The sequence below is a fragment of the Schistocerca piceifrons genome, chromosome 1 (genome assembly GCF_021461385.2).
Source record: "Schistocerca piceifrons isolate TAMUIC-IGC-003096 chromosome 1, iqSchPice1.1, whole genome shotgun sequence".
NCBI lineage: Eukaryota > Metazoa > Arthropoda > Insecta > Orthoptera > Acrididae > Schistocerca > Schistocerca piceifrons.
In genome coordinates, this window is record NC_060138.1 from 300712167 (window position 1) to 300736619 (window position 24453).

General features: G+C 49.9%; 1 protein-coding gene across 1 annotated transcript in view; it reads right to left on the minus strand.

Moving 5' to 3' along the window:
• The window catches only part of LOC124782852 (AFG3-like protein 2), a 198091-nt gene extending 173643 nt beyond the window's left edge, over positions 1-24448 (minus strand). Inside the window, exon 1 of the mRNA XM_047253977.1 lies at positions 24164-24448. Within this exon, the coding sequence (XP_047109933.1) occupies positions 24164-24250 (87 nt within the window). The 5' untranslated portion in view covers positions 24251-24448. The remainder of the gene's footprint in view (positions 1-24163) is intronic.
• Between the last annotated feature and the right edge of the window lie 5 nt (positions 24449-24453).

Below are 24453 nucleotides of genomic sequence, written 5' to 3' on the forward strand. Positions count from 1 at the left end.
ATTTGATGTGAAGCCGTAAATCCGCTGCAGGAGGGGTTACAGAAAATGGGGGGTAAGTAACTGCTCCCCCAGCCAAACGATCAGCGAGCTCATTACCCGGGATACCCACATGGCCCGGGACCCATAGGAAGTCAATGGAACAAGCAGCACGGTGAAGATCAGCGAGATGGTCATGGATGGCAGAGACCAAGGGATGGCGCGAAAAACACCGGTCAATAGCAAGAAGGCCACTCATCGAGTCTGTACATAACAAAACGCGGTTGTGTTGGGATTGTTTAATAAAGGTAAGGGCCCGGGAAATTGCCATCAATTCCGCAGTAAACACCCCACATGAGGGTGGCAGTAGATGATTTTCCGTTCCAACAAAGGACGTGAAGGCATACCCAACATGATCAGCAGATTTAGAGCCATCAGTGTAAAAAACAACAGCATCCCGAAACTCCCATAAAATTTGGCGGAAAAAGGAACGGAACACCACCGGGGGGATGGAATCTTTCGGACCGCGGCGGAGATCCATCCGAATTCGAGGCCGAGGAACTAACCAAGGAGGGGTGGAGGGGAGGGAGCGAGGAAGACAGGACAAAGAAGGAAGCCGAAACTCACGGTTAAGAGACGCAAGGCGCAGCCCAACCGGTAAACCCGCCCGAGGGCGGGAGTCAGGCGGGCGACGTCCATGGTCTGGGAATAGGATAGAATAGGAAGGATGAGCGGGAGAAGAACGGATAGTAAGGGCATAAGACACCAGAAGCTGGGACCGCCGAACAGAAAGGGGGGGGATCCCAGCTTCAACCAGGAGACTATCAACAGGGCTAGTAGGGAAGGCACCGGTGGCCAAACGGATAACACGATGGTGGATTGGATCCAGCACGTGCAGTGTGGAAGGAGCAGCTGAACCATAAACTTGACAACCATAGTCCAAGCGAGACAAAACTAGAGCACGATAAAGACGGAGGAGGAGGGAACGGTCCGCACCCCAAGAGGAGTGGGAAAGGAAGCGAAGGACATTGAGTTTATGGAAACATCCTACCTTCAGGAGACTGATATGGGGCAGCCAAGTGAGCTTGTTGTCGAAAAGAAGACCCAGGAAACGAAACTGTGGGACCACAGGCAATCGTTGTGCAGCGAGATAGAGCTCTGGATCAGGATGGATCTTAGTACGGCGACAGAAGTGGACCACTCGCGATTTGAAAGGAGAGAATTGAAACCAGTGTGAGAGGGTCCATGCAGAGGCGCGCCGTATAGCTACCTGGAGCTGCCGTTCTGCAGATGCCATCGAGGAGGAACTAACCCAAATGCAGAAACCATCCACATAGAGGGCAGGGGCGACCAAGGGACCGACACAGGCCACAAGTCCATCGATAGCAATGAGGAAAAGAAGGACACTCAAGACAGAACCCTGTGGGATGCCCGTCTCCTGGGTCCGTGGAGAACTAAAAGCAGTACCAACTCGAACTCTAAATGACTGATGGATCAGGAACTGGCGGATAAAAATCAGGAGTGTGCCCTGAAGACCCCACTGATGAAGGGTTAGTAAGATGTGATGGCGCCAGGCCGTGTCATAGGCCTTGCGAAGGGCAAAAAACACTGCAACCAAAAGGCGGCACTGGGAAAAAGCCTGCCAAACTGCGGATTCCAAGCGAAGTTAATGATCAATTGGAGATCGTCCCTCTCGAAATCCACACTGGTAAGGGGACAATAGATCCCGAGATTCGAGGACCCAATTGAGCCGACGGGCTACCATCCGTTCAAGTAACTTACAAACAACATTGGTCAAACTAATTGGCCGATAGCTGTCAACAGATAGGGGGTTCTTACCAGGCTTAAGGACAGGAACCACAATGCTATCCCTCCGCTGAGAAGGGAAATCACCCAGGAGCCAGATACGGTTAAACACCCGATGAAGATGTTGCCGTTGTGGAGCACTGAGATGTTGAAGCAGTTGGTTATGAATGGAATCTGGGCCAGGGGCCATATCATGAGAAGAAGATAGAGCAGATAGAAATTCCCATTCAGTAAAAGGTTCGTTGTAAGATTCTGACACACAAGGGGTGAAACATAAGGTGACAGCTTCAGCCCGCTGTTTTTTGTGAAGGAAAGCAGCTGGATAGGAGGCTGACGCTGACGTCACTGCAAAATGAGTCGCAAGATGTTCTGCAAGAACTAATGGGTCCGTACAAATGTCATCTGGGAGGTGAAGGCCTGGGAGGGTGGACTGCCGATAGCAACCTTGGAGAGAGCGAAGTGTAGCCCATACCCGTGACAGAGGGACAGTAGAACCAAGGGAAGAAACGAATCGTTCCTAACACATCCACTTGCTCTGTTTGATTAAATAACGGGCTTTAGCACGGAGGCGTTTAAAGGTAGTAAGGCTGGCTCCGGATGGGTGCCTCTTAAAGTGTTGCAAAGCTCGACGGCGATCACGGATGGCAATGGCAATGGCCGTACTCCACCACGGGACTTGCCGACGATGAAATGGTCCAGATGAGCGCGGGACAGCAAAGCTAGCAGCACGAACAATCGCGTCAGACACGTCACGTAGGACGTCATCAATACAACCCGACAGAGGGAGAAAACACGACCTGCGCAGTGTATAAAGGCCAATCGGCGGGTTGGAAAGACCAACGAGGCAACCTGTCCATCGGGGAGCGGGAAGGGAGCGTGATAATCAACGGGAAATGGTCACTATCACAAAGGTCGTCGTGTGGCGACCAGTGTAATGAAGGGAGGAGAGAGGGAGAAGAAAGAGAAAGATCAATGGCAGAAAAGGTACCATGACCTGCACTGAAATGAGTAGGGGAGCCATCATTAAGAAGGCACAGGTCGTGGTCTGCAATAAATTGGTCTATAAGAAGACCTCGTCTAGATGGAAAGGCACTGCCCCACAAGGGATGATGAGCATTAAAATCCCCAAGGAGGACGAAGGGAGGAGGAAGTTGCTGAAGAAGGGCAGTTAAGGCAGCAGGTATAAGAGTCCTGTCAGGAGGGAGATAAAGATTGCAAACTGTGACCACAGAGTCTAAGTGGACCCTAACAGCAACCATTTCCAATGTAGGTTAAAGAGGAATCCACATGCTAGCAATGTCTGTATGGACCAACGTACGGGTCCGACCCGATTTCGACAGAAAACACTGAGCCCACGGAGGGTCGGTAAGTGAGAAGGGATTTCAATTCCGGAAGGTGACGATAGTATCCATTACAATTCCATTGGAGAACCACAGAACGATGGTTTAAATGGGGGCTGAACGCGCTAAATCCAGTCGTACCACCGGGTCCCCACCCGTCACCGACAAGGAGGGGGCAACATCCATGAACGACGGGTCAGAATCCGGTTGTGAAGTCGGGGGAGGGACCTCCAGTGACATCAGAGGCTCTTTGTCCCGGGACTTATGTATCTTCTTCATTTCAGGCTGAGATCGAGGAGGGCTGTGTGGCATAAAGGAACCAGCTGCAGCAAGATCAGGAACAGAAAGGGACCGGGCGACCTGGGGGCCGACAGACCGCGGCTCTCGCGGTCGTCGCGCGTCAGCAGACCTTTGGCCTGGAAGGTGCCGGGAAGGGGCATCCCGGGATAGGCGCCCTTGACTGGCAGACGCCGAAGGAGTGGGACACTTCTCCGGCTGGGGAGGGGGAGCAGTGCCCTGAGGAGAAGGTGTGGGAGCCGCAGGGAAGGGGGGGGGGGGGGGAGGGAGAGGGGTCCGGGATGGCGGTAAGGAAGGGGGAGGAAGGGGTGAAGATTTAACCAAGGCGTAACTAGATGTCATGGACACAGGGTGAAGTTGTGTATATTTCTTACGGGCCTCTGTGTAGGTTAAACGATCGAGTGACTTATACTCCTGTATCTTTTTTTCCTTCTTATATACTGGGCAATCTGGTGAACGTGCAGAATGACTACCATGACAATTTACACACACAGGAGGGGGAACACAGGGACTCTCCTCATGGAGTGGACGTCCACATTCACGACAGAGAAGGCCCTGGGAACAACGGGAAGACATGTGTCCAAAACACAAGCACTTAAAACACCTCATAGGAGGTGGGATGTACGGCTTCACATCACAGCGATAGACCATAATCTTAACTTTCTCAGGGAGGGTATCCCCTTCAAAGGCCAGGATAAAGGCACCGGTATCAATACGATTGTCTTTAGGACCCTTCTGAACACGCCGAACAAAGTGAACACCCCGCCGTCAGATTGTCCCGAAGTGCCTCATCAGTTTGAAGGATGAGGTCCCTGTGAAAAATCAGACCTTGTACCATATTTAGAGACTGGTGGGGGGTAATGGACACAGGAATTGTTCCAAGATGGGTACAGGCACGAAGGGCCGCAGATTGGGCAGCTGAAGCAGTTTTTATCAGCAAAGAAACCGACCGCATCTTGCTCAGGGAGTCCACTTTGCCAAACTTGTCTTCAATGTGTTCCACAAAGAATAAAGGTTTGGCACTGGTGAAAGTGTCTCCATCAGTCCTGGTGCAAACTAGATAACGGGGAAAGGTTTTGCCCCTAGATGATTGGCCTCACCCTCTTCCCAGGGGGTAGCCATGGAAGGGAAGGCCGAAGGGGCAAGAGAAGCAGCACTTGAGGAATCAGTTCCACGCAGAGAGACGGCCACAGAAGAACGGCCAGAGTTCTGGACCCGTATGCGTTTCATTTGCATAGCGTCCAACCTGATACCACCCACTCCAATCAGGGGCTCTCCTCACGGGCGCCACCCAGCCACAGCAAGGGCCGTCTGGCACGGCGGCCATTGCCGGGAGTTCCAATGCTCCAGGATGACGAGCAACCACTCCAAGGCATGCATGAGGAGGTCACAGCTCAGGTATCAGAAGTGTGATCCCTGTGTGTTCAGGGGGCTCAACCAAAACGGTACATAGCGACCCCACCACATGGGCTGGCTACCATGCTGGCTATGCACCCTAGTATCAGACAACGACGTGAAAGAAAAGGTGGAATGTACTAGGAGGGCGCAGGTCGGAGACACTAGGTAAGGTGCTCTTCCCCAAATGGCTCACACTACGGAGGAGAAATTTTGTAATGGAGGTCAAACCCCAGAGGGGGACAAAGGAATGCCAATAGGAGGGGATGATTATGCAACAAAGCCGAATTGGAAAACCAACAGAACCAGGAGGATAGCGGGGGCCAACATAAGCAAGGACACCAAGAGAGGGAGAGGAGAGGGCGAGGGGAAAGGAGCAAGGAGGGGAAAGGAGGGGAAGGGAAAGGAAATGCAGCCCTGGAGAGAAAGAAGGCTGCAATGGCTCGGGGCCCTGTGCTCGCCATGCACGTATCCACAAAAGAGTTGTGGACCCCCTGGGGGGGACACACTAAGCTGAAAATGCATTACTGTACGTACTGTGTCATGCATTGTTTGTAGCATTCTGATATTGAGTGTTGACGACCTGTCGCCGCTCGCGGCATGGCTTACTTTTGTGCATGCTACCGCACTTACAATTATAAAAAGAGAGAGAGGAATTGTCTCATTAGTGAAACAATGGCAAGAGAGTGCTATTTGTTGTTACGTACACTGCTGCTTTCTTTGATAATGATCAACAAGAACCAAATAATAGACTGCGTATGATAGAAGACGTTCTGAACGAGTTTGGCGAAAATTTTTCTCCGTTTGAAAATCTTCGCAGATGCCTCTTTAGTATGTCACATTTTGCACAGAAATTAGTCATCTCAGATTTAAAAATCTAATCAATTGCCGTGCTTCATTTCTGACTGTATCACTATTAGGCATAAGAATAATAAGAATATAAACATGACGTGATATGTATATTGTTCCGCGTTTGATGTTGTCTCACTCCAGTTTCGTAGTTTATTAGGCAGACAGGATTTAATAAGATAGCAGCAAACACGAAAGAATACATGGCAAATGTTTATATTCGTATTATTCTCATGGTGAAGAGAATACTGCATGTGATTCACAATTCATAAAAGTTCCTATTAACAATAGCGTTTTCTCACAGGAAGGAAAAAATTCAGAATGTAGAGTTGGCCATATTGACAAACATCCCAAACAGTCTTGCCAGTCGGATTTTCGTAGTACATTGAAATGCTGCTACATTCGAAGATGAACAATACGGAATTTTTATTTACTTCGTTGGATAATGTATGAAAATGCAGTGGTCGAAACTCGGGGCGGAGAAAAAAAGCTCCACCTTCCACCTTTTTTTAAATTTGTTTACTGATGCAGAGGTTTTGGTGCCAGTATTTATCTTTGTGCCTGCAAAGCATGCCTGTGCAGCGCTACATATATTCGACGGCAAATGTTAGTTGTGGTGGCACCTACCAACATTTTTCAGAACTTCCGCTTGCTTTGCACTCTATTCTAAGCCGCAGGCGGTTTTTTTGATTACAAAAACCAGAAAAAGTGCGGCTTAGATTCGAGTAAATACGGTACCTCTCCCTTGTAGGAGAAAGCAATAATGTGTTGTAATGGTTCAATGGATCGGAAGTAATACATAGACAAACAGCTACAGAAGTCATCACATTTTTTGGAAGTTTTCAATATTTTTTCTCTCTTGTGTGAATGGCAGCACTGAAACAATATTTGGTGTGTATAGAGAGGTGATATGGCTGAGTTCATAAAACAAATTTGCTCGTGTTACTTGCATGCAAACATTGACTCTTTGGATTTTGAAAATTCTGAAATTGTCAAAAATCACTATTTGGGACCTCCCCAAATGCAGTGTGTGCAAGATCACAGCATGTTGCAAATTGCTTTATTGTGTAGCTTGCATCTAAGTCTAATTACCCCCAAAGTATCTTTGAGTTACTCCAATGCCTAACTTTTTATTGTATTCTTTAGCAGCGTGTACGTGTTGATAAGGACAATATTGTAAGTACCACAAAAATTGACAAGAGAACCATTATTCTGCAACATATTCAACCGGAATTAGTAGAAATAATATGTTTCATTCAAAATGTTTCAAATGAGACCAATCTTTTGGGTGTATCTGCTTTAGTACAGGAGCTAGGACGTCACATCGTATAGCGTTTATCAGAAAAAACTACCAAAATTGCAACTTTGGGAGGACCTAGCTCAACCCCCTGGGGTTCCACATTTCAATACCTGAGATATGGACTTAATTTAGGGCAGGTATTAACTGTACCAAATTTCATTGAAATCTGTAACCATGTTGCAACCCACTTTGGCTAAAATCTGATGATTTTCAATGGGATGACCTTAATACATTCTGCCTAATGATGTTGATTAAAGTACACCAACAGCACATGAAATGTTTTCCAAATGCACAAAACACGAGTCTTCCTACTCTGGCCAAATGAATGAAACAGCTGGTCCAGGTGGGAGGAGAAAAAGTAGTTCAATATCTTCTCCCCTGCCATAGGCATTTCTGATAAAGGCAAAGTATCACCTGAGGATTAATGCCTGTCCATTGTGAAAAATTCAAGCAAGGCTTTTCAGAAGAAGTTACTCTTATAAACTCTAAAGAATCACAAGAATGTGGTTTGTAATGGTGAAAATTCCTGATACCATGTATTGTGCAGATTGTCAAAGACCTCTTCTTGAGGTTCTTTTGTAGGAAATCTACATCAACTTTCTCTAAGAAGTGAAAAAACCATCGGTCAATATTAGTTTTGCAGAAATCATAAACACAAGATAAAGTTATAGGAATGCTGATCTCCATAAGCTGTTTCTGTGTAGCCTGTTTGGCCAGCCTGTCAGCAAGTTTGTCGCCTGGGGTTCCGACATGTCCTGGAGTCCACAAAAACACCACAGAACGACTGGACCATTCCAGGGCATAGATGAATTCCTGGATGGTCGCTACCAAAGGATGACGAGGGAAGCGCTCGTCGATTGCTTGTAGGCTGCTTCAAGGAGTCAGTACACAGAAGAAACAACTCCCCAGGGCATGAACGGATGTGCTCAAGAGCACGAGATACAGCAACCAGCTCTGCAGTGAAAACACAGAAGCCATCGGGCAAGGAATGCTGTTCAATATGTCCTCCATGGACATACAAGAAGCCAACGTGACCATCAGCCATCGAGTCGTTGGTCTAAACCACTTCAATTCATAGCCTTGGTATGTGTCAAGAATCGAGAGGAAGTGACAGAGGAGAGCCGCGGGGTGAACTGAGTCCTTTGGGCCATGTGAAAGGTCCAGGCGAAACCACGGAATAAGGTATACACCACGGAGGTGTAAGCAAGTGGACCTCGAGTATAGGTGATAAAGGCTGGGACTCCAGTTCAGATAGAAAGGATCGGACGCAAAATGCAATTGACCTGGGCGGCCGATGTGGGAGTTAAACCACTGTGGGTGGGAAAAGGAGACAATAATTTGGATGTGCAGGAGAACTACGAATGTGTGCAATGTAACTGACCAGCAGTTGTGAACACCTGACCTGCAATGGAGGAATTCCAGCCTCCGCCAGGACGCTGGTCACCGGACTCGTCCTAAAAGTTCCCGTCGCTAGTCTAACGCCACAGTGGTGCACTGGGTTGAGTAAACGCAATGCTCAGTGCACTGTTGAATCATAAACCAGACTCTCATAGTCAAGGCAGGATTGAACAAGAGCTCTGTAGAGCTGCAGTGGCATAGAGCGTCCTGCACCCCAGTTGGTGTTGCTCGGGCAGTTGAGGGCATTGAGGTGCTGCCAGCACTTCCACTTAAGCTGACAAAGGTGAGGCAGCCAAGTAAATCGGGCATCAAAGACCAGTCCTAAAAATCAATATGTCTCCACTACAGCAAGGGGATTGTCAGTAAAGTAAAGATACATAACACATGACTTTGCGGCCGATAACTGGAAGCCGTGGGCTAGAGCTCATGACTGCGCCTTGTGGATGGCTCCCTGTAGGCGCTACTCAGCAACACCAGTCCTGGTGGAGCAGTACGAAATGCAGAAGTAGTCGAATACAGAGAGGGTGAGACAGATGGCCCTACAGCTGCTGCTAGACCGCTAATGACCACTAAAAATAGATACACGCTCATACAGAGCCTTGCAGGATCCCATTCTCCTGGATATGGTGGGGGGGAAAGGGAGGGGGGGGGGGGGGGGGGGGGGGAACTATGCGAGGCACCAACTTGGACACAGAAAGCACGAAGTGACAGGAAATTCTGGATAAAAATCGGGAACGGGCTTCTGTGCTCCCACTCGTGTAATGTGGCAAGGATATGATGTCACCAAGTGGTGTCATACGGTTTTCATAAATCAAAAAAATGCAACAAGGTGTTGGCGTCTGGAAAAGGCTGTTTGGATGGCAGACTTGAGGGACACTAGATTATCAGTGGCAGAGCGACCCAGGCAGAAATCGCCCTGGCACAGAGCCAGTAGGCCATGTGACTCAAGGACCCAAACCAACTGCCGACGCACCGTACGTTAAGAACGTTGGTGTGGCTGATGGGACGATAGCTATCCACATCAAGAGGGTTTTTGCCGGGTCTGAGCACTGTAATGATGGTGCTCTCCTGCCACTGCGATGGAAAGACATCAAATCCGGTTGAAAATCATGAGGAGATGTAGCTTGCAGTCAGACGAGAGATGTTTAATCATCTCACTGTGGATCCAATCTGGCCCAGGATTTGTGCCGGGGCAATGTGGAAGGACAATGAGGAGCTCTCACTCTGTAAACGGGGCATTATAGGGTTCACTGTGGCGTGTAGTGACCAAGTGGACTTTCCCTTCCATCCACCATTTGAGAGTGCAAAAGGCTGGGAGGATAGTTCTCCAATGCAAAGGTGCTCCAGGGTAGGGTGTTGCTTATGCCGCTGTAGAGCTCGCTGACGATCGTCAATTGCCTCAGTGACTTCTGGCGACTGCCAAGTGACTGTCTTTCACTGGGGGCACCCTAAAGAACGAGGGATCATGTTTTCCACCGCAGAAACAGTTGTTGTAGTTACCTGCTCCACCACTACATTGATGTTACCATGTGGAGGGAGATTCAATGGTGACGGCAGAGGTGAAGGCTTCCCAGTCTGCCTTGAAGCCCAACTGGGCAGGCCTCCGTGGGCCTGATGGCAGGGTAGTGACAGTAAGATGGCGGAGTGGTCACTACCACACAGGTTGTCACGTGCTCTCCAGTGGATAGACAGGAGAAGGTCAAGACTCAAAATTGAAAGATCAATGGCCGAATATGTGGCATGTGTGGGGGCACCTGTATTTCAGAGGCAGAGGTCGGGTTGGGACAGTGAATTTTCGACATCTCTGCCTCTGCCAGTAAGCACAGCGCCACCCCACAAGGGGATTATGAGCGTTAAAATCCCCCAAAAGTAGGAAAGGTTTAGGGAGTTGATCAACCAGTGCAGCCACCACGTTCAGGGGTACTGCACCATCTGGAGGAAGATATAGGTTGCAGACAGTTATTTTCTATGTTGTCCTTATCCTGACAGCCACGGCTTCAAGAGGCGTTTGAAGGGGCACAGGTTCACTGCATACTGAATTCAGGACAGACACAAATTCCACCTGACAGTCTATTATAGTCACTACAGTTCTTGTAATATTCGCTATAGCCATTAAGGGCAGGGGTCTGCATTTCTGGGAACCATGTTTCCTGAAGGGCAATGGAGAGAGAAGGTTTAAAGCATAAGATTGCCGTAGCTCACCCAAATGGTGAAAAAAACTGCCACAATTCCACTGGAGGATGACATTATCGTGAAGCTGGTAAGGCACGAAGCACGGTAACAGGCAGGTTATGCCTCAGGGTCACCTGCTGCCATCGACTGAGTATTTGTAGCCATTTCTATGGTGGATAAGGCATCAGTGAAATCCAGGTCTGCAGGGAATGCCAAGATCTCCAGCGCATCCTCAAGTGCAGAATTGATAGGGAGTGGTGGTGTTGGGGCCACCTGTTTCTTAGCAGACCACTACTTAAAAATCTGCCAGGAAGTTTCATATCAGCGCACACTCCGCTGCTGAGTGAAAATCTCATTCTGGAAACATCCCCAGTCACAGGACAAGCCAGTCAAAGTAATGAAACGAAGAACACGAGCAGCTGCTCGAGCATCATCAGCTAAAACATCCTGTAAAGTAGATAGCAGAGACAGGACAACACGAGATTGACTAAAACGGGGACACGACAATAAAACATGGCGCATGACCACAAGGGCACTGCGGAGCTGGGTCACCGGAGAGCCATGTCTCCGCAATATCCTTTCTTTCAGAAGTGCTAATTCTGCAAGGTTCGCAGGAGAGCTTCTGTAAAGTTTGGAAGGTAGGAGACAAGGTACTGGCAGAAGTAAAGTAAAGCTGTGAGGACAGGGTGCGAGTCGTGCTTGGGTAGCTTAGTTGGTAGAGCACCTGCCCGCGAAACGCAAAGGTCCTGAGTTTGAGTCTCGGTCCGGCACACAGTTTTAATCTGCCAGGAAGTTTCATATGAGCGCACACACTGCTGCAGAGTGAAAATCTCAGACTACTTAGTTTGCTTGCCCTCTCTCTTCTCTTTAGGGGCTTGCTGGGAAGATTTCTCCGAAGCAGATTCAGGCACGGGGGAAGACCGTGAAGCTCTTCGTCCAGCAGCTTTTGGCTCCTGCACCCACTGGCGAGTTTGTTTGTTTGGGGTTTAAGGGCGCTCAACTACTGAGGTCATTAGCGCCCAGTCACAGGATAAGTCAGTCAAAGTAATGAAACGAAGAACACGAGCAGCTGCTCGAGCGTCGTCAGCTAAACCATCCTGTACAGTAGATGGCAGAGACAGGACAACACGAGATTGACTAAAACAGGGACAGGACAATAAAACATGGCGCACTGTTAATGCATGACCACAAGGGCACTGGGGGCTGGGTCACCGGAGAGCAGGTAGCGGTGGCTAAACCAGCAATGCCCAATCCGCAACCTGGTCAGAAGGACCTCTTCTCGCCGAGATGGTTGGGAGGAGGTTGTCCAAGCAGTTGGAAATGGTTTTACTGCCCAGAGCTTGTTTCCTTGAAGTGATGACCAAGTATCCCACCACAAAGACACAAGCCTCTTACAAACAACCCCACTAATGTCAGATGATGGGACACAATGGGAGGCTGGCCGAAGCCGGAGGACTGCAGCCTTCGCTGCAGCATCAGCAGCCTCATTCTCAGTCACTCCTACATGGCCAGGAACCCACAGAAAGCTGACAGGAGAGCCATCAGCAGCAGAAGAATGGAGGGACTGCTGGATCCGTTGCACCAAGGGATGGACTGGATATGGAGCTCCAAGGCTCTGAAGAGCACTGAGTGAATCAGAGCAGAGTACATACGATGAATGGCGGTGGCAGCGGGCATACTGAAAGGCCTGATGGAGAGAAAAAGCTCAGCCGTAAAGCTGGAACACTGGTCGAGGAGCCGGTATTTAAAGGTGCCGGCCCCGACGACAAAGGCACAGCCGACACCATCGTCAGTTTTGGAGCCATCAGTGTAAATAAAGGTGCGACTGGCAAGTCGCGCACGAAGTTCGACAAACCATGAGCAATACACTGCAGCCGCAGTACCCTCCTTCGGGAGCGAGCTGAGGTCAAGATAAATATGAACCGGAACCTGGAGCCACGGTGGTGTCGGGCTCTCACCCTCTCTAAAGGTGGTAGGGAGGGCAAAATCCAATTGTTGAAGCAGGCGACGAAAGCGGACTCCAGGGGGCAGCAGGGCAGACACATACAACCCATAGTGACGGTCGAGAGAATCGGCGAAGAAGGACTGATAAGAGGGGTGGTCGGGCATTGACAACAGCCGGCAGGCATACCGACAAAGCAGTACGTCGCGCCGGTAGGTCAATGGTAAGTCGGCAGCTTCAGCATAAAGACTCTCGACGGGACTAGTGTAGAATGCTCCGGTCGCAATACGTAACCCCCAATGGTGGATGGAGTTGAGACGGCGTAAGAGGGAAGGCCGAGCAGACGAGGCTCCCATAATCCAGCTTTGATCGGACTATGGACCGATACAAGCGAAGCAGGACAGTGCGATCCGCTCCCCAAGATGAACCACTAAGAACTCTGAGGACATTAAGGGAACATGTACAATGGGCAGCCAAATAAGAGACGTGCGGAGACCAACAAAATTTCCTGTCCAGTGTGAGCCCTAGAAACTTAGTTGTTTCCACGAATGGGAGAACAACGAGACCGAGATGTAAGAATGGCGGAAGGAATGCTTTATATCGCCAAAAGTTGATGCAAACCATCTTCTCTTCAGAGAACCGGAAGCCATTTGCCACACTCTATGAGTATAGGCTGTCTAGACAACGCTGAAGGCAGCGCTCCAGGAGGCATGTTCACTGGGCACTGCAGTAGATCACTAAGTCATCGACAAAAAGAGAGCCTGAGACATTAGGTGGAATGCAATCCATAATTGGATTGATCGCGATGGCAAAAAGGGCTACGCTCAAAACGGAGCCCTGAGGCAGACCTCGGACAATACGGAACCCACACGTACCCTAAATTTTCGATCTGTTAAAAAGGAATCAATAAAAAGGGGCAGGAGACCGCGTAGACCCCACCTGTGCATAGTGCGGAGGATACCTCCTCTTCAACAGGTATCATAAGCCTTCTCCAAATCTAAGAACACGGCTACCGTTTGGCGCTTTCGCAAAAAGTTGTTCATGATGAATGTCGACAAGGTCACAAGGAGGTCAACAGCGGAGCGGCGGCGACAAAAGCCGCATTGAACATTGGTAAGTAGCCGTCGAGATTCAAGAATCCAAACTAACCGATCGTTAACCATGTGCTCCATCGCCTTACAGACACAGCTTGTAAGAGAAATGGGCCGGTAACTAGAAGGAAGGTGTCTATCCTCCCCGGGTTTGGGTATAGGAACAACTATGGCGTCACGTCAACACATGGGGACTTGACCTTCGGTCCAGATGTGATTGTAGGTACGAAGAAGGAAGCTTTTGCCTGCCGGAGAAAGGTGGGCCAGCATCTGAACGTGAATGGCATCTGGCCCCGGAGCAGAGGACCGGGACAGTGCAAGTGCACGTTCGAGTTCCCGCATAGTAAAGGGGGCATTATAATTTTCCAGATTCAGCGAGTGAGGTCGCCGAGCCTCTTCTGCCTCTTTCCTGGGAAGGAAGGCAGAGTGGTAATGGGCGGAGCTTGAAACCTCCGCGAAAAAGCGGCCCAAGGCGTTGGAGACATCCACAGGATCAACAAGGACCTCATTACCTGAAGTCACGCCAGGTACCGAGGAGTTGACCTTAATGCCCGACAGCTGGCGCAGGCCACCCCAGACGACAGAAGAGGGAGTGAAACTGTTAAAGGAGCTGGTGAAAGAGGCCCAACAAGCTTTTTTGCTGTCTTTGATGACTCTACGGCATTGCGCTCGGAGTCGTTTGTATCCAATACAATTCGCCAACGTAGGATGGCGGCGAAAGGTGCGTAATGCATGCCATCGAGCACGGATTTTTTTTTTTTTTTTTTTTTGGTAGGGTTTAAGGGCGCTCAACTGCTGAGGTCATTAGCGCCCAGTCACTGTTGTTAGAGCACATGGAATCTGCTAAAACTCAGGGGGATGGGGGGACATCAGAAGGACCTGACAAAGATGCAGATAAAATAAGTAAAAAGGTTAAATGTCTTTGGACAAGCCAGTTAAAGTTATAAAACGCAGAATACGAGCAGCTGCTCAAGCGTCATCAGCTAAAACATCCTGTAAAGTAGATGGCAGGGACAGGATAACACGAAATTGACTAAAACGGGGACACGACAATAAAACATGGCGCACTGTTAATACCTGACCACAAGGGCACTGCGGGGCTGGGTCACCGGAGAGCAGGTAGCGGTGGCTAAACCGACAATGCCCAATCTGCAACCTGGTCAGAAGGACCTCCTCGCGCCGAGATGGTCGAGAGGATGTTGTCCAAGCAGTTGGGAGCGGTTTTACTGCCCAGAGCTTGTTTCCTTGGAGGGATGACCAAGCATCCCACCACAACGACACAAGCCTCTTACATACATCCCCACAAACGTCAGATGACGGGACACAATGGGAGGCTGGCCGAGGCAGGAGGACTGCAGCCTTGGCTGCAGCATCCGCAGCCTCATTCCCAGTCACTCCTACATGTCCGGGAACCCACAAAAAGCTGACAGAACCACCATTATCAGCGAAAGAATGGAGGGACTGCTGTATCCGTTGAATCAAGGGATGGACCGGATTGGGAGCTCCAAGGCTCTGAAGAGCACTGAGTGAGTCAGAGCAGAGTACATACGATGAATGGCGGTGGCGGCGGGCATACTGAACGGCCTGATGGAGAGCAAAAAGCTCGGCCGTAAAGCTGGAACATTGGTCGAGGAGCCGGTATTTAAAGGTGGCGGCCCCGACGACAAAGGCACAGCCGACACCGTCGTCAGTTTTGGAGCCATCGGTGTAAATAAAGGTGTGACCGGCAAGTCGAGCACGAAGTTCGACAAACCGTGAGCAATACACTGCAGCCGGAGTACCCTCCTTCGGGAGTGAGCTGAGGTCGAGATAAATAGGAACCGGAGCCTGGAGCCAAGGTGGTGTCGGGCTCTCACCCTCTCTGAAGGTGGTAGGGAGGGCAAAATCCAATTGTCGAAGCAGGCGACGGAAGCGGACTCCGGGGGGCAGCAGGGCAGACACATACAACCCATACTGACGGTCGAGAGAATCGGCGAAGAAGGACTCTTAAGAGGGGTGGTCGGGCATAGACAACAGCCGGCAGGCATACCGACAAAGCAGTACGTCGCGCCGGTAGGTCAATGGTAACTCGGCAGCTTCAGCATAAAGACTCTCCACAGGACTAGTGTAGAAGGCTCCGGTCGCAATACGTATCCCCCGATGGTGGATGGAGTTGAGCCGGCGTAAGAGGGATGGCCGAGCGGACGAGTAGACGAAGCTCCCATAATCCAGCTTCGATCGGACTATGGACCGATACAAGCGAAGCAGGACAGTGCGATCCGCTCCCCAAGATGAACCGCTAAAAACTCTTAGGACATTAAGGGAACGTGTACAACGGGCCGCCAAATAAGAGACATGTGGGGACCAACACAGTTTCCTGTCCAACGTGAGCCCTAGAAACTTAGTTGTGTCCACGAATGGGAGAACAATGGGACCGAGATGTAAGGATGGCGGAAGGAACGCTTTATATCGCCAAAAGTTGATACAAACCGTCTTCTCTTCAGAGAACCGGAAGCCATTTGCCACGCTCCAAGAGTAGAGGCTGTCTAGACAACGCTGAAGGCAGCGCTCCAGGAGGCATGTTCTCTGGGCACTGCAGTAGATCACTAAGTCATCGACAAAAAGAGAGCCTGAGACATTAGGTGGAATGCAATCCATAATTGGATTGATCGCGATGGCAAAAAGGGCTACACTCAAGACGGAGCCCTGAGGCACTCCGTTCTCCTGGAGGAAGACGTCGGACAATACTAAACCCACACGTACCCTAAACTTTCGTTCCGTTAAAAAGGAATCAATAAAAAGGGGCAGGCGACCGCGTAGGCCCCACCTGTGCATAGTGCGGAGGATACCTCCTCTCCAACAGGTATCATAAGCCTTCTCCAAGTCGAAAAACACGGCTACCGTTTGGCGCCTTCGCAAAAAGTTGTTCATGATGAATGTCGACAAGGTCACAAGGTGGTCAACAGCGGAGCGGCGGCGACGAAAGCCGCATTGGACATTAGTAAGTAGTCGTCGAGATTCAAGAATCCAGACTAACCGAGCATTAACCATGCGCTCCATCACCTTACAGACACAGCTTGTAAGAGAAATGGGGCGGTAACTAGAAGGAAGGTGTCTATCCTTCCCGGGTTTGGGTATAGGAACAACAACGGCGTCACGCCAACGCATGGGGACTTGACCTTCGGTCCAGACGCGATTGTAGGTACGAAGAAGGAAGCTTTTGCCCGCTGGAGAAAGGTGTGCCAGCATCTGAACGTGAATGGCATCTGGCCCCAGAGCAGAGGACCGGGACAGTGCAAGCGCACGTTCGAGTTCCCGCATAGTAAAGGGGGCATTATAAATTTCCAGATTCAGCGAGTGGAAGGAAGGTCGCCGAGCCTCTTCTGCCTCTTTCCTGGGAAGGAAGGCAGGATGGTAATGGGCGGAGCTTGAAACCTCCGCGAAAAAGCGGCCAAAGGCGTTGGAGACAGCCACAGGATCAACAAGGACCTCATTACCTGAGGTCAGGCCAGGTACTGAGGAGTGGGCCTTAATGCCTGACAGCCGGCGCAGGCTACCCCAAACGACGGAAGAGGGAGTAAAACTGTTAAAGGAGCTGGTGAAAGAGGCCCAACAAGCTTTTTTGCTGTCTTTGATGACTCTACGGCTTTGCGCTCGGAGTCGTTTGTATTCAATACAATTCGCCAACGTTGGATGGCGGCGAAAGGTGCGTAAAGCACGTCGTCGAGCATGGATAGCGTCCCTACAAGCCTCGTTCCACCAGGGGACGGAAACGCGACGTGAAGAAGAACTAGTACGAGGAATGGAACGTTCGGCAGCATTGATGATAACAGCCGTGAGGTATTCGACCTGACTCTCACAACTGGGAAAATCGTGGTCCGGAAAGGTCACCAGGGAGGAGTAAAGTTCCCAGTCAGCTTTCAGTATGTTCCAGCTCGAAGGATGTGGGGATGGGGTGTGGTGCAGGAGACGAACGACACAGGGGAAGTGGTCGCTCGAATGTGTGTCAGAAAGGACATACCACTCGAACCGACGGGCAAGAGTGGGAGAACAGATTGAGAGATCCAAGTGGGAGTAGGTATTAGTAGAGTCCGAGAGGAAAGTCGGGGCGCCGGTATTGAGGCAGACAAGATTGAGATGGTTGAAGACATCCGCCAAGAGTGAGCCTCTTGGACAGGATGCAGGAGAGCCCCAAAGGGGATGATGGGCATTGAAGTCGCCAAACAATAAGAATGGCGGGGGAAGCTGAACGATCAGGTGCATCATGTCAGCCCGACTAACAGCAGATGACGGTGGAGTGTAGATGGTACAAACTGAAAAAGTAAAAGCAGAAAGAGTAATGCGGACAGCTATTGCTTGGAGTGGGGTGGTCAATGGGATGGGATGGTAATAAACATCGTCCCGAACGAGCAACATGACCCCACCATGAGCTGGGATACCGTCCACAGGGGTGAGGTCATACCGCTCCGAGGTATAGTGGGTAAAGGCAATACGGTCAGTCGGGCGCAACTTGGTTTCCTGGAGACCAAGGACGAGCGGACAGTGCAGGTGGAGGAGCAATTGTAATTCCTCCCGATTAGATCGAATACCTCTTATGTTCCAATGAAACAACGCCATCGCTAGTCAAAAGGTTGGGGGAACGAGACGGGGGAAGAGCTGGTCACCTCGACGGCCGCGGAGGGCCAGGTTGCGAGGGAACAACGCTACAACCGACGGGAGGCGGATCCGGTTCCATCGACTCGTCGCCAGCCGCGGCCGCTGTCCCTGGTGGTGTAGGAGGAGCCGCATCATTTGCCGACGAAAGGCCGGCGGAGCGCCTGGCAGCAGAGCGTCCCGGCGAAACTGAGGACGGCCGGGAGCAGCGACTCACGGATGGAGCGTCAGACGAAACGCGCCTGGGTGGAGAGGGGGATAGAGACTTCTTCTTGGAGGCCTTCTTGGAAGGCCGAGGAGGCACAGGGATGGTGGGCTGGTCCCGAAGAAGGTCCTCACGCGCGGGGTCCGTTTTGGAACGCCGGACCTCGGAAGCTGGGGTCCGGAACGTTGCCCCGATGGACGCCTGAGAAGAGGATCGCTTCTCAGGTGGCGTGGGGTGAGGTGAGGTGAGGTGAGGTGAGGAGGAGGAGGAGGAGGAGGAGGAGGAGGAAGGGTGGCTCCTGGGGCAGAGGGGGTGGGGGCCACGGGGGAGGAGGATTTGGAAGGGAGGGATTTGGGAGGCGGAGGCAGAGCCCCCTGATGGGCGGAGGAGGCGGAGGGGGGACAGGATAGGGGTGAGGATACCGCGGAAGGAGTGGACACAACTGAGGCAAACGAGGTGGTCAATGGCACTGGATGGAGGCGGTCGTACTTCTTCCGGGCCTCAGAATAAGAGAGCCGATCCAAAGTTTTGATTTCTTGTATCTTCTTCTCCTTCTGATATGCGGGGCAGTCTGAGGATCTAGGCGAGTGGACGCCAGGACAATTAACGCACCTCACGAAGAGGACGTCCACAATCGCCACAAAGGGGCCCAGCCTCACACCGTGACGACATGTGCCCAAAGCGCAAACACCGAAAGCAGCGCATAGGAGGTGGGCCGTAAGGTTGCACGTCGCACCGATAGCACGTCACCTTTACCTTCTCCGGGAGAACGTCCCCCTCAAAGGCGAGGATAAAGGCCCCGGTGTCGATGCGACGGTCTTTGGGGCCGCGCTGGACTCGCCGGACGAAATGCACGCCTCGGCGCTCCAGGTTGGCCCTGAGCTCCTCATCAGATTGTAGCAGGAGGTCACGATGAAAAATAACCCCCTGCGTCCTATTTAGTGCCAGATGTGGGACAATGGATACTGGGATGTCCCCTAGGCGGTCGCACGCCTGGAGCGCCGCCGACTGTGTGGCGGAGGTGGTCTTGATAAGGACGGACCCTGAACGCATCTTGCTGAGAGCCTCGATTTCCCTGAAGACGTCCTCAATGTGCTGAACAAAGAACATGGGCTTGGAGGTGGCGAACGTCCCCCCCATCGGTCTGAGAACAGACTAAATATCGGGGGAAGTACTTTGCCCCTAGCCGGCGGGCCTGTCCTTCCTCCCAGGGAGTGGCCAAGGGGGAAGGGGCAGGAGAACCAGAACCAGAGACAGTACCTTTCTTTTTGAAAGACAAGGCCGCAGAGCGACCCGATACATGTTGACGTTTCATCTGTGAAACGTCCGCCCCGATACCACCTACTCCGACCAGGGGCTCTCCCCACGGGCGCCACCCAGCCTCAGCAAGGGCCACCTGGCAGGATGACTGTTGCCGGGAGTCCTGATGCCCCAAGGAGACGGGCATCTACTCCTTGGCCGACGTTGGGAGGGTGCAGCTCAGATATCGCGAGTACGATCTCTGTGTTGTCAGGCGGCTACAACCTAGAGGGTACATGACAACCCCACCACAACGGGCTGGCTACTGTGCTGGATTTTGGGTGCCATGGAAAGTCCATCATGATCGTAGGTGCAGATGGGGACGCACTACGGGCGTAACTTGTGCAACCCATTAGGCATTTAGGCCCAATTTGAGGAATAGCGGGTGTGGTTACAACGCCGTTACAATGCTGAGTGCCAAGGTCTTAGTCCACTGAGGACCAGTGAGACACCACGTAAGGCGTCCTTCCCCAAAAGGCTCGTAGTTCTGTAGAATTTTGAAAAATGGAGGTCAAACCCCAAGGGGGGCCATCACATGGAAGGCCGAAACGGTGGAAACTCCTTTTAGTCGCCTCTTACGACAGGCAGGAATACCTCGGGCCTATTCTTACCCCGGACCCGCAGGGGGCCCACTGGCGAGTGTCCACCATGGCATTAGTAGAGACCTAGGGAGAGAGGGCCCCAAGGGACCACTTCCGCATGGGAGGAGCCGGAAGAGGCTGTTGCTTCTCCAGAGGGGGGGGGGGGGGGGGGGAGGGGGGGGTACCAATGTTCCTTGCATTTGAGGGGCCCTTGCTCCCAAAGTAGGTGCTTTGGGAGCAACATAGGAAGATTTGCCCCCTACCACCAAGGGGGCGGATGTATTCTGGTGACCCGGAGGGGCCCACTGTACGTGGCACAGAGTGAGAAACCACTGGCATTTGGGATGGCAATGGTGATGTAGCTGCAGCACATGTCAACGTCAGCTCAATGGGGTGTAATCTCTCAAATTGATGTTTAGTCTCTATGTAAGTCACAGAGCCACGTTCTTGTGCTCCATGATTGTTCACTCCTTTTGGAGTACTTAGCAGTCTGGCGAGCATCGGGAGTGGTGCTCTCCACAGCTGATGCAGGAGGGTAGTGGTGCACATGGAGTATCTGGGTGCAGTGAATGTCTGCAGTCTCGACATGTGGCACTGGAAGTGCAGCGGGAAAACATTTGCCTGAACTTCCAGCACTTAAAGCACTGCATAGGGGGAGGGGCGTATGGTTTAACGTCAGAGGTAAACCACCACCTTGACCTTTTCAGGCAATGAATCACCCTCAAAGGCCAAGATGAAGGCACCAATACTGTAGTCTTTGGGTCTCCTGTAAACGCACCGGACAAAATGAACACCCTGCCGTTCTAAATTGGCGCACAACTCATCGTCAACCGACAAGAGAAGATCACGATGGAAAATAATCCACTGGATAAAGTTGAGGCCTTTATGGGGAGTGACGGAAACAGGAATATCACCCAGCTTGTCACAGGCGAGTAACACTCGGGATTGGGCTGGGGGATGCTGTCTGGATCAAGACTCCACCGTTTCGCATCTCTGACCGTGCTGTCACTTCTCCAAACTTATCCTCAAGGTGGTCAACGAAAAATTGAGGTTTCGTAGGTAGAAAAGAGTCCCCATCAGTTCTGCTACAGACTAAAAGCGGAGGCAAGTATGGCTCTTTCCGTTCTGTAGCACTATGTTCCTCTCGTGGTGTAGTGAGGGAGGGAAAAGACTCGGGAGTCATTCCTGTCGGCACTGTATTCGATCTTACCCTTCCTAGAGATTGCTGGTGCCGTACAGTCACCAGCAAGAGATGACTTAGTCCACTTCAATGCGGGTCATCCACCCTGATGTCACCCACTCCTATCAGGGGGGCTCCCCATGGGCACCACCCACCCACAGCAAAGGTCAACTGGCATGATGGCCGTTGCTGGGAGTCCTGATGCCCCATGAAGACAGGCATCTACTCCTTGGCATACATGGGGAGTTTACAGCTCAGGCTTCAGCAGTGCAATCCCTGTGTTGTCAGGGGGCTACCACCAAATAGGTACATGACGTCCCCACCACAACAGACTGGCTGCTGGTCATTGGGCACAGAGAAATCCAGTATTGTCATGAGGGTGAAAGAGTACAGGAGACACAGAAAAGATGACATGCCCTGGAAAGTGTCCTCGCCCAAATAGTTGAATTGTAAGTGGAGATGCAAAACCAAGACAAGAGATTCAGGAGATCGAATCTAAGGGCATCCTTCCCCTTATGGCCCGCACTTCTGTAGAATTTTTGAAGTGGCAGGACAAATCATACAATGGGACCTGAACTCACAGATACAATAAGTGTGAGATACTTTTTTTATCGCCTCTGACAACAGGCAGGAATACCTTGGGCCTATTCTGACCCCCCAGACCTGCAGGAGTAAGTGGCTGTAGGATAGGGAGCAGTGGTGGCTTAATGAAAGGATTCGGTTCCAGACATAATAGTTATTTGTGTCACAAGGGATTGAACATCATGTGAGTAATGGGTAATTTATTTAACCATAAATGCACAGTAACAATTCAATGGGCACTGTGTCAGAAAAGAAAATTTGTTGTTCTAATTACAGAAAATAGACTCATCCAGTACAAAAAAAGCCTGTAAGTGGAAATCTCTACTGCAAGTACCAGCATTCACACAATCTGTATCTTTTAGGTTCCTCCTGAAACATCACTCATAGTGGCCATTCACTACCCGTACACAATCTTCAGCCAAAATTTCTCTGATCGGATTCCTTCCACAACCACACAGAATGTATATGCTCGAGTAGTAAACTTTCACCATGTTATCTTAACACAGTCCTCTAACAACTGTCATGCAAATGCTGCACTCACAATTAAAGAGGAATTTGTGCGACAGCTTCACTTCCAATTGCAGTGCTCATGATGGGTGTTAAAAGAATACAGTAACGCTGCAGAGTCAATTGTACTGCCATCCCTGTAGCTACAAGGAAAACAATGTGCTCCCTGCAGATGACAGTGGGCAACCAGTGAGAGGTACGTCATTGTTCAGTATCTGGCCTAATGCAATAATTATTTCATCGTCTAATTTTGTTTGCTTTTAGACAACTGCCCTTGCTAGAGAGTAAAGGTTCATGAATTATAAATATCCAGATGACTCTACCATTTGTCACTACCATCTACAGAAAAATCACACACATTAATTAATGCTACTCATTATTTTAGTCTATTTTCTAGAAAATACCAATAAAACAGGTCTTATCATTCTTAGCGGGCGGACAGAGACTGGTCAATTGTGAGAATCCAAGCCCAAATCAACCACAGAAAGACAAATGCAAATTCTTGACTAACACACACACACACACACACACACACACACACACACACACACACACACACACTGCTGAACAGAATTGGGATTCATTTCATGTGATTAATGGGTAATCTATCTGACAATAAATGCCGAGTAACAGTTCAATGGGCACTGTGTCAGAAAAGAAAATTTGTTGCTCTAATTATAGAAAATAAAGAGACTCATAAAAAAAAACATGAAAAAAGAGTACACTAGTATTCCCGTCAAAAACTTAAAATAATGATTTAGGTCACACTACAAAAGCTGATACAAAATTAACATAGGTTTGTCTGTAGATTATATAAGACTTATAATTCACACAAACTGATAGGGTGCAGAGTATTTAGAAAATTTACGTCAGATATGGCATTTATTATATGTTGTATCGTAAACCTGACGTGGAGGATACAAATTATGATAAACAATTACTTAATTTCCGAAACTGAGAAATAGGCTAATGGTAATGACAGTAGGTCTAAAAAAAAAGTGCCACCATGGCGGCAAATCAACGAAAAATCTTCCTTAATACATTAAGTGATAAAGGGAACTAGGATACATGCTTACAAGTAGTGAAGGAAAAAAAATGCACAAAACTGGGTGTCTTACTAAGTCATTGTGGTTACGCAACGAGCAGTAGAAAAACGTTTAAAGGAAACACAGAAAGGGATACGACATCTTAAGAGGAGGAACGAATCAGAATGTCGCCCCTACACATAGGATACATGCCTACAACAAGTAATGAAAAAAAAAATTGCACAAAACTGGGGGTCTTACTAAGTCATTCTAGTTACGCAACGAGTAGTAGAAAAACGTTTATAAGAAACACAGAAAGGGATTAGACATCTTAAGAGGAGGAACGAATCAGAATGTCGCCCCTACACAAAGTCACTACGTTTTCTATTGATTTAATTTCAACAATATAAAAGCTATTAATAACACAACAAACTACTTCTACACGAAGAGCGACTCTTTGCACAGACGATACAACATTAATTGATACGAATACAGGAATGTCATTTTGACAGAAGCCTCCCATTTTAACAGTAAGTTAATGCGAAATGTGAATTACGTAAAGGATGCGCGATAGCTAAGACATTACCATTGAGTTGTTAATATCGCCACGTCTAATTCCATTCCACAGCAACTTTTCCAACTTTCTTGCAGTTGTCAGCAACCGGTGAGCCATTATCTAAAATCGTTTACGAAGAACTAAGCCTCCACAGTAACATCCCTAACCTGACCAAGCTTAGTTATTACTACCCCAAGCTCGAATTTTGCATCATTTTACAGTAACTTCCGATATGCTAACACTTTCGATTTCGTAGTCGATGGGTTAGACCGCTTGTGTAATAACAGTACAACACAATGTCCATAATGTTAGCAAACATA